At 42.6% G+C, this 10,931-nt stretch overlaps 1 protein-coding gene across 1 annotated transcript; it reads right to left on the minus strand.

The window, feature by feature from the left end:
- Positions 1-63: 63 nt before the first annotated feature.
- On the minus strand, positions 64-10,522 carry LOC112222559 (pre-B-cell leukemia transcription factor 1-like). The gene is made up of 8 exons (XM_042304587.1): positions 10,104-10,522; positions 9,231-9,304; positions 7,239-7,483; positions 6,611-6,801; positions 2,204-2,339; positions 1,947-2,088; positions 999-1,087; positions 64-816 (listed from the first exon to the last, which is right to left on the minus strand). Exons 1-8 carry the CDS (start codon positions 10,340-10,342, stop codon positions 736-738), a joined length of 1,197 nt encoding a protein of 398 aa, XP_042160521.1. The 5' UTR covers positions 10,343-10,522; the 3' UTR covers positions 64-735.
- Positions 10,523-10,931: the final 409 nt, after the last annotated feature.

The raw sequence follows: 10,931 nt of genomic DNA on the forward strand, positions 1-10,931 counted from the left end.
TTAGGAGGTGACCTGTCTCTCTTATGCTAATTAATATCAACCAATCAAGACAAACCAACTGACTGTGAATACAGAGTCTTTATTGTAAAAGAGGTAGAGAGAATACAGGTGTTTTTCACTCACTGTACAGAATGACAGCACTGTTGATATACTCATTCAAACTGTTAACATAACCAGCACACATACTTCATTCATGATATAGACACACACAGACAAACAAGCCCAGTAGAAAAGAGAAAACAAACACACAAAATCTTTGGATTTTCTCTATTGCCCCCACATCCTCTAAATGCAACTATATCTGACCTTTAAACTAAAATCCTAAAATATTTGTAACAGCATTAACAATATAGCCTAATAAAACAATGGTAATGCAATTTCCCAAGCCTCCCTGCCCACATACCACAGTAACATATAAAGTAGTGGAAAACAAAACCCATGATCCCAATACAAAACATCACACACACACACACACACACACACACACACACACACACACACACACACACACACACACACACACACACACACACACACACACACACACACACACACACACACACACACACACACACACAGCTCATACAAACATAATGAACATGGACATAATATCATTGGACAGTAAGAAACAGAAAAGACATACAAAAACTGCAGCCAAGTAAGAGTGATATCATTCTTTCAGTCTTTTTCCATTTTCTTTCCATCTATGTCATCGACACAAAGTGGACGGGGCCATCAGTCAGACTCCCCTGAGTGGTCGTTTCCTGGGGAAGTGGCAGAGGGGGGCGTGTTTTGCCCTTGCCAGTTCCCATTAGTCTGCCAAAGAGAAAAAGACATAGTGGTGACTTGTAGTGGCATTAACCTACATTAACCCCTCTCCACTCCAATACAACTCCTCCACAAGGTTGTTGTTGTGAATGAGAATGTGCTCTCAATTAGTTACGAGCTAAAATGAAGATGATATGTAACATGATGTGAATGACAGTGAAGTTCCATACTTGTGCTCCCATGTAGACAGGCTGCTCTCCATTCATTGGTGGAACACCCAGGAAAAGGTCTGGTCCAGTGAGTGAGAAGCCCCCCGATCCTGTGGAGGAACAAAAGGGGAGACGTCTTTAATAAGGGCTATTAGGCCTACAACATCAACCTGGTCCCAGATCTGATCCTGTGGAGGAACAAAAGGGGAGACGTCTTTAATAAAGGCTATTAGGCCTACAACATCAACCTGGTCCCAGATCTGATCCTGTGGAGGAACAAAAGGGGAGACGTCTTTAATAAGGGCTATTAGGCCTACAACATCAGCCTCGTCCCAGATCTGATCCTTTGGAGGAACAACAGGGGAGACGTCTTTAATAAGGGCTATTAGGCCTACAACATCAGCCTGGTCCCAGATCTGATCCTTTGGAGGAACAACAGGGGAGACGTCTTTAATAAGGGCTATTAGGCCTACAACATCAGCCTCGTCCCAGATCTGATTGCGCTGTAAAACCGACTTCTATTGTTGGGCAAGGAGTTGGCAAGACAGAAGAAAAGGCCCAATTCCAACTTAGAAAATGACACCTTTCTCAAGCAGGCCTTTCCTATGCACTTCTCAGTAGTTGTAATTCAGACGTATCTTATTCAGTTGCGTAACAGGCTTTGCAGACATGGTTCGATTGCGTGTGCTGATTAAATGTAATTCAACCGCTGAAAACCCTCCCACTTGCTGGGCAACAGTTGTTTTATTCAATAGGGGTTTCAGCACATTTATTTTAAGCCATCCCTTTAAATATGGTGTACCCTTTAAGTTTGAATTTTGTTGACAGACTCAACAGAATATATATATATTCCTCTTGCTGCTCCGTAACACAAAAACACTAACAACCCATCCATTTCTACTACCAAATGAACCATAAACTCAAAACAGTTTGTATCACTAGGCCTGGCTTCCTTTCCTCAGCTCTTACCTGTTGAGTTGGGCGTGTGTGGAGAGTCCTCGCTCTGTGTCGCCACGATGGCCGTCTTCATGGCATAGATGTTGGCCTCCTCTTGGAACTTCCCAATGTTCTTCTTGTAGCGGATTCTCTTGTTTCCAAACCAGTTGCACACCTGTTAAGTTAACAAGCCAGTAAGAGGCTGGTCAATGGAGTCAACTGTATATGGGCGTATCAACGGTTGAGCTAATAGTAAATATATGACGCATATACTTATGACACAAGGTTACCTGAGAGACAGTGATGCTACACTGTTTGGCTAGTTCTTCTTTGGCCTCTTCACTGGGGTAAGGGTTGGCGAGATGGGAGTAGAAATACTCATTCAGGACTTCCGTCGCTTGCTTGCTGAAGTTTCGTCTCTTACGCCTGACAACACAAAGGTGAGTGTGTTGAGAGTAGTCATGCAACCCAGGCAGAAGTATACGTTTCACAACTACAGTAACAACTGATATTGACACACAATAGTCATTCACAACCTGCACTGTAATAACATGATTATGCTCTGTAAATAATAATGGGAATTGATGGGAATGGATGTAAAATATATCACTAGCCACTTTAAACAATGCTACTTAATATAATGTTTACATACCCTACATTATTAATCTCATATGTATACGTATATACTGTACTCTATATCATCTACTGCATCTTTATGTAATACATGTATCACTAGCCACTTTAAACTATGCCACTTTGTTTACATACTCATCTCATATGTATATACTGTACTCAATACCATCTACTGCATCTTGCCTATGCCACTCTGTACCATCACTCATTCATATATCTTTATGTACCGTAATCATATTCTTATCGGCAGACTCAGTAGCCTCGGTTTTTCGGATGACTGCCTTGCCTGGTTTACCAATTACTTTGCAGACAGAGTTCAGTGTGTCAAATCGGAGGGCATGCTGTCCGGTCCTCTGGCAGTCTCTATGGGGGTGCCACAGGGTTCAATTCTCGGGCCGACTCTTTTCTCTGTATATATCAATGATGTTGCTCTTGCTGCGGGCGATTCCCTGATCCACCTCTACGCAGACGACACCATTCTATATACTTTCGGCCCGTCATTGGACACTGTGCTATCTAACCTCCAAACAAGCTTCAATGCCATACAACACTCCTTCCGTGGCCTCCAACTGCTCTTAAACGCTAGTAAAACCAAATGCATGCTTTTCAACCGATCGCTGCCTGCACCCGCACGCCTGACCAGCATCACCACCCTGGATGGTTCCGACCTTGAATATGTGGACATCTATAAGTACCTAGGTGTCTGGCTAGACTGCAAACTCTCCTTCCAGACTCATATCAAACATCTCCAATCGAAAATCAAATCAAGAGTCGGCTTTCTATTCCGCAACAAAGCCTCCTTCACTCACGCTGCCAAACTTAACCTAGTAAAACTGACTATCCTACCGATCCTCGACTTTGGCGATGTCATCTACAAAATAGCCTCCAACACTCTACTCAGCAAACTGGATGCAGTCTATCACAGTGCCATCCGTTTTGTCACTAAAGCACCTTATACCACCCACCACTGCGACTTGTATGCTCTAGTCGGCTGGCCCTCGCTACATATTCGTCGCCAGACCCACTGGCTCCAGGTCATCTACAAGTCCATGCTAGGTAAAGCTCCGCCTTATCTCAGTTCACTGGTCACGATGGCAACACCCATCCGTAGCACGCGCTCCAGCAGGTGTATCTCACTGATCATCCCTAAAGCCAACACCTCATTTGGCCGCCTTTCGTTCCAGTACTCTGCTGCCTGTGACTGGAACGAATTGCAAAAATCGCTGAAGTTGGAGACTTTTATCTCCCTCACCAACTTCAAACATCAGCTATCTGAGCAGTTAAACCTGTTAAGCTTCCCCCTACTTTTCGGAAATTCTGTTAAAAATCGCGCAACATTTTGGCGTCCTGCTACTCAGGCCAGGAATATAGTATATGCATATGATTAGTATGTGTGGATAGAAAACACTCAGACGTTTCCAAAACTGTTTAAATCACGGCTGTGACTATAACAGAACGTCTGTTTCATCGAAAAGCGCAGGAAAATCTGATCACTGGAGATGGAAAAAAAAAAAAATATCCATGCGCCACTTCCATGAATTGTTGAAGGTGAACCGTATTAAATGAGGCCGAGCTTGCAGTACCTACAGCTTCCACAGGATGTATAGAGTCTCCTCATTTGATTCTGATTTGATTCTTGGTAGATCCGACCAAAGGGAACCGATTCCCTCCGACCACCAACCCGAGGCATTGTCTTTCTTTTTTTCCGGACATTTTTCCACACGGCCAGCTATCGAATTTACATCGCCTCCTGATGATTTTTATAGCTTATTAACGTGTAGTTATACCTAAAGTTGCATTAGAAAGGTATTTGAAGTGTTTTGTGAAAGTTTATCGTGAATTTTTAACTTTTAAAAAATGACGTTACGTTATGAAACGCTATTTTTTCCGTTTATCACACAGTCTTCATAGATCGATATCTAGGCTATATATGGACCGATTTAATCCAAAAAAAGACCCAGTATTGATTATGGGACATCAAGGTGTGCAAAGAAAGAAGATGGTCAAAGGTAATTAATGTTTTATATTTTATTGTGCGGTTTGTGTAGCGCCGACTATGCTAATTCTTTTGTTTACATCCCCTACGGGTCTTTTGGGGTGTTGCATGCTATCAGATAATAGCTTCTCATGCTTTCGCCGAAAAGCATTTTAAAAATCTGACTCGGTGGCTAGATTCACAATGACTGTAGCTTTATTTCAATACCAAGCATGTGTATTTTAATGAACGTTTGCGTTTTAACTAATACTATTAGCGTGTAGCGTAGCGCATGTGCATTTCCAGAGCTCTAGGTGGGACGTCTGCGTCTCAAGTAAGCTCAAGAGGCTAACCGATCGCTGCAGCTGTACATAGTCTATTGGTAAATAGCCCACCCATTTCCACCTACCTCATCCCCATACTGTTTTTATTTATTTACTTTTCTGCTCTTTTGCACACCAATATCTCTACCTGTACATGACCATCTGATCATTTATCACTCCAGTGTTAATCTGCAAAATTGTAATCATTCGCCTACCTCCTCATGCCTTTTGCACACATTGTATATAGACTCCCTTTTTTTTCTACTGTGTTATTGACTTGTTAATTGTTTACTCCATGTGTAACTCTGTGTTGTCTGTTCACACTGCAATGCTTTATCTTGGCCAGGTCGCAGTTGCAAATGAGAACTTGTTCTCAACTAGCCTACCTGGTTAAATAAAGGTGAAATCAAATAAATAAATAAATAAAAAAGTAATTGCTGGACTATTAAGCGCACCTGAATATAAACCGCACCCACTGAATTATTTAAAAATATGTATTTTGTACATAAATAAGCCGCACATGTCTATAAGCCGCAGGTGCCTACCGGTACATTGAAACAAATGAACTTTACACAGCCTTTAAACGAAACACGGCTTGTAACAAAAATTAAAACAGCTGCCTACCAAGAAAGTCATTGGTCACTATCTTCCTCCTCCTGTGCACTGAAACCACTGAAGTCATCTCCTTCGGTGTCGGAGTTGAATAGCCTCAGAATTGCTTCATCCGATGTTGGATCATTTTCATTGTCGCTCTCGTCACTTTCATCCGGAGGCAAATACCCCGCTGAGCTCATGCTGCCCTCTTCAACACGCAGCAGTCCAGCCTTTCCAAACCCGTTGATGATAGTGGATTTTTTGACAATGCTCCCCGCTGTCAGGACCCACTGGCAGACTTGACCATAAGATGCTCTTCGCCTGCGGCCTGTTTTAGTGAAGGATTTCTCCCCACTTGTCATCCAAGCCTCCCACTGAACAAGGAGCGCCACCTTAAATGCACGATTTACACTGATGTCGAGTGGCTGCAAATACTTTGGGCCATCTGCTTTTCTTCCCTCTGAAAGCTTTTGTTGTCTTTCTGCACTGAGTCAGTTCCTCACGCTGCTGTTTCCAACGTCTTATCATCGACTCATTAAGGCCAAGCTCCCATGCAGCAGCTCTATTTCCTTTTCCAACAGCCAGATCGATCGCCTTCAACTTGAAAGCTGCATCATATGCATTTCTCCGTGTCTTTGCCATGATGAGGGTGACAAAATTACTACCGTAATCAGAATGATGGGAAGTTTGAGCGCGCTTGATTTACGTCACATTATGTGACGGTGCTCAGTTTTTTGGCGGCATGAATCTTGTGAAAGCGGGAAAAACCCATAAATTAGCCACGTCATTGTATAAACCGCGAGGTTCAAAGTGTGGGAATAAAGTAGCGGCTTATAGTCCGGAAATTACGGTACATATTCTTTATCCCTTTACACTTGTGTGTATAAGGTAGTAGTTTTGGAATTGTTAGTTAGATTACTCGTTGGTTATTACTGCATTGTCGGAACTAGAAGCACAAGCATTTCGCTACACTCGCATTAACATCTGCTAACCATGTGTATGTGACAAATAAATTTGATTTGAAATATGACTGGTATGACCATGAACCACTGTTCATTTATGGAATGTTTTATTCTTCATTAAAAATACTACCTGTATATGAATTGTCATTCACTGTCATGGCAAGTTTTGACAGGTGTTATGTCACCCCAATAACAGTGTTACACGCTGACCTGGCGTCGAGGAAGCGGGACCTCAGGATCATGACGGCCTCGCAGGTGCTCTGCTTGAGTTGTGTCTGGATGGAGCTGAACTTGCGGTGGATGATGGCCACCATGCGCTCAATCTCCCTCGGTGACACCGGCCGCGTACGTGACTGCTCCCTCAGCAGGTTCATCACGTGGGTAGTGAACTCACTACAGGCCTACAGGAGACATGGAGAGAGAGAGCGAGAGGGGGGATTGGGGACAGATATGACAGTCAGTTGAGCTCAAAGGATGGAAGTCAACAGCGGGCCGACACTGTTGACGTCGGTCATTTATGTTCATGTTCAATTATCTCACCTAAATTATAACATCACCTCATTTTAGTTTACTTCGCTAAAGGGTGTAATTTTCAGTGTGTGCAAAGTGTCAAGTCCCTCCACCTCAAATCAAGTACAGCCACTGACCCCAGCACACATGTACAGTGTATGTCAGAGTCGATATGAGTTTGAATCCGGCCCACTGCTCTTTGACTCACCCTCCCTCTATCTTCCCCGTCTTTCCAACACTTTCCTATCTCTTCAATAAAGCAAAAAAACAATACAAAAGGATTGGGACTGCCCCACTGCTTGAAAAAAAACGACAACTAGAAAAGTACCTGGTCATATTTCTCCATCTCAGTGTGATAGATGTTGCGAATCTGGCTCAACTTGCTTTTGTAGTCTGAGTGTTCCAGTGAGCTGTCTGGAGACATGCCTCCAGAGCTGGTGGCTGCGGACACCGCCGCTGCCGCCCCGCCACCTTTCTCCGGCCCAGCCACACCCTCCGCCAGCAGCATGTTGTCCAATCGCACCAGCTGTGGGTCCTGTGATTCTTCCTCCTGAGCATTTCGCATTGATAGGCCTGCAACAAGAGAGGTCTGTCAATCTGATTCATGGTAAACTAAGTTACAATGTCTCCTATTACACTGAACAAAAATATAAATGCAGCATGCAACAATTTCAAATATGTTACTGAGTTACAGTTCATATAAGGTCAATTGAAATACATTCATTAGGCCCTAACCTATGGATTTCACATGAATGGGAATACAGATATGCATCTGTTGGTCACAGATACATAAAAAAATAAAAATAAAAGTAGGGGCTTTTTATGAAAACCAGCCAGTATCTGGTGTGGCCACCATTTGCCTCATGCAGCGCGACACATCTCCTTCACATTGAGTTGATCAGGCTGTTTATTGTGGCCTCTGGAATGTTGTCCCACTCCTCTTCAATGGCTGTGCGAAGTTGCTGGATATTGGCGGTAACTGGAAAACACTGTCGTACACGTCAATCCAGAGCATCCCAAACATGCTCAATGGGTGACATTGTGCAGGTCATGGAAGAACTGGGAAAGGTTCAGCTTCCAGGAACTGTGTACAGATCCTTGTGACATGGGGCCTTACATTATCATGCGAAACATGAGATGATGGCGGCAGATGAATGGCACGACAATGGGCCTAAGGATCTCGTCATGGTATCTCTGTGCATTCAAATTTCCATATATAATTGTGTTCGTTGTTCGTAGCTTATGCCTGCCCATACCATAATCTCACCGCCACCATAGGGTGCTCTGTTCACAACGCACAACAGCAAACCACTCGCCCACATGACACCATACACACTGTCTGCCATCTGCCCGGTACAGTGAAAACTGGGATTCATCCGCGAAGAGCACACTTCTCCTGCGTGCCATATCCAATGAAGGTGACCATTTGCCCACTGAAGTGGATTACGCCGCCAAACTGAATCAGGTAAAGAAATTATTCTGTTGTACATTCCCACAGTTTCATCACCAGTCCGGATGGCTGTTCTCAGACGATCCCGCAGGTGAAGAAGCCGGATGTGGAGGTCATGGGCTGGCGTGGTTACATATTGTCTGCTTTGTGAGGCTGGTTGGATGTACTGCCAAATTCTCTAAAACAACGTTAGAGGTGGCTTATGGTAGAGAAATTAACAGTACTTTCTCTGGCAACAGCTCTGGTGGACATTCCTGCAGTCTGCATACCAATTGCACACTACCTAAAGTTATCTGTGACATAACTGCACATTTTAGAGTGGCCTTTTACTGTCCTCCGCACATGGTGCACCTGTGTAATGATCATGCAGTTTAATCAGCTTCCTGAAATGCCACACCTGTCTGGTGGATTGATTATCTTGACAAAGGAAAAATGCTCACTAACAGGGATGTAAACAAATTTGTGCACAAAATTTCGAATGGAAAATTTCTGGAATATTTTATTTCAGCTCATGAAACATGGGACACTTTACATGTTGCGTTTACATTTTTGTTCAGTGTATATTAAAATATTATCCCTCTGAGGTACAGACTTGGAGAAGCACTTTGTGGATGAAACAAATGAAGGAAGGGTCATCTTGCGGTAATATTTGATAAGTCAATCATACACAATACATCTTTGTTGAAAATGTAAAATAGCTAAAGAATTTTCTAACTGCCATCTAACTGCATGGATTATGCGCAACTCATTATTATTGTGATGGAGCCAACATCTTCTTCTGTTTCATCACAGATGGCCAGAAACTTTTAAACGAATTAGCAACAAGTTTAAAATCAAACAAAGGGTTTCAATTAGTGAAAATGAACTTACCTGTTTTCTCTTTGATCTCACATAAGACGCTGAACAAAGCTGGTTTCATTCGATGGCAATTCAATGCGTGTTTTCTGACGATTGGAAAAAAATATTATTGTTATTATTAGCTAGCTAACTAACGTTAGCTACTGTAGCTGTATATCTAGTCAGTTATTTAGCAACGAGCCATTAGCACGAACAAAATATTTGTTAGTTAGCTAGCTATTTGTTTGTTAGCTAGCTCCCTGCTTTCACACGCTTTATTTATCTAGCTAACGTTAACTAGATGTCATTCACAACAACAAACATCGGCTCTGTTGTTCGTGACCTTTTGACTGGAGTTCACTGTAGCCTGCTATGCTAACGTTGGCTACGTAATGATATGGCTAGCTAGCAGCAGCTACAATATGTAGATAATATGTTAACATTTTATTCGTAGAACAAATGTAGCATGAAATGGATAATGCCAAGATTATGGCCACAATCCGTTTATAATATCTTGCAATTCATATACATTTAAATCTAACTGGCTAACGCGTTTAGTAGTAACACGCTAGCTAACAATAAAGCAATAGAGCATAGCTAGATAACTGGCCAGTTTTAGCTTAGCAAGAATTCACCCTCTTCATCGAGTTAGCCACAAAAAAATTCACAACAACAGGCGTGTAAATAGCCCAGAGGAATAAGTAATAACTATTTAATAAACAACATATCATGACATAAAGCCAATTAGCTAGCTAGCAACGTTGGCTACCTAGCTAGCTTATTAAAAAACTTCAAAGTAGAAAAAAATTGAAAACTTCTGAAAACTTTAGCTAACTCTTGGCCATTGAGCAAATTTGCAGAAATGTGTGACTAAATCTGAATACGTTATAAACAATTGTGACTAACTTTGCTTGTGCTTCGTCCAAACTTTGGTCGGTGATGGTCATGATTTGCTGCAATATGTCGCCAATGTCTCTGCGGCTTTCATGTCCATTTTCTGCGCCTTCGTGGCCCGTGTCTCCGTCGGAGCGGTGGTGGGAAGATGGATGAACCGAGTTTAGAGGGTGCATACCGGGGTGAGAGCTCAGGCCAAGGCCCCGGCCGTTAGAGGGCCCGTTGCCAGTGAGAGGCTGCTGCTGCAACATCCTGAGCCGCACACAGTGGCGCGGACGAGTAATCACAGTCACACACCCTTCAAAACTCAAACACTAGAGCAGGCCTGCACTAGAGTCCCCTAGCGATTGACAAAGAAAGTCTCGAACAAGAATGTTAATCAAATTCGAATTGTACTCCAGATAGAGCCCATAGGCTACTGTACTAGGGATATTCATAGCTATGACTTTAAACGAAGTAATTATTCTGAACAATCAGGTAAATGGATATAACTATGAGGCAACGGCGTGTGTAGGCCTATGTGTATGTGTAAAAGAGAAACAGAAACAGAAAAAGAGAGAAGAGGGGGATCTTTCATTCTGCAAGTAGCCTAATACATTGAGCATTTGCATCCATGATGAGGGAGGGATCATCTTCTGATTTCATATCAGTTAATGTAATAATGCATCAGCTTCATAATAAGGTCACAGGTCTTTACCAATCAAATCATCAACTATTTTTTCCATCACATTTTATTTGTCATGCTTCGTAAACAACAGATGTAGACTAACAGTGAAATCCTAACTCTCGGGCCCTTTGTCACATGCTTTGTAAACAACAGGTGTAGACTAACAGTGAAAT

This window comes from Oncorhynchus tshawytscha, linkage group LG23, assembly GCF_018296145.1.
Source record: "Oncorhynchus tshawytscha isolate Ot180627B linkage group LG23, Otsh_v2.0, whole genome shotgun sequence".
Classification (NCBI taxonomy): domain Eukaryota; kingdom Metazoa; phylum Chordata; class Actinopteri; order Salmoniformes; family Salmonidae; genus Oncorhynchus; species Oncorhynchus tshawytscha.

Excerpts from the sequence above, each read along its gene's own strand:
- LOC112222559 (XM_042304587.1), bottom strand. The coding sequence starts at position 10,342 with ATGTTGCAGCAGCAGCCTCTCACTGGCAACGGGCCCTCTAACGGCCGG. Across the intron at positions 6,802-7,238 it reads AGATGGAGAAATATGACCAG|GCCTGTAGTGAGTTCACTAC; the intron begins GTACTTTTCTAG and ends TGTCTCCTGTAG. Across the intron at positions 2,340-6,610 it reads TCCCGCTTCCTCGACGCCAG|GCGTAAGAGACGAAACTTCA; the intron begins GTCAGCGTGTAA and ends TTGTGTTGTCAG.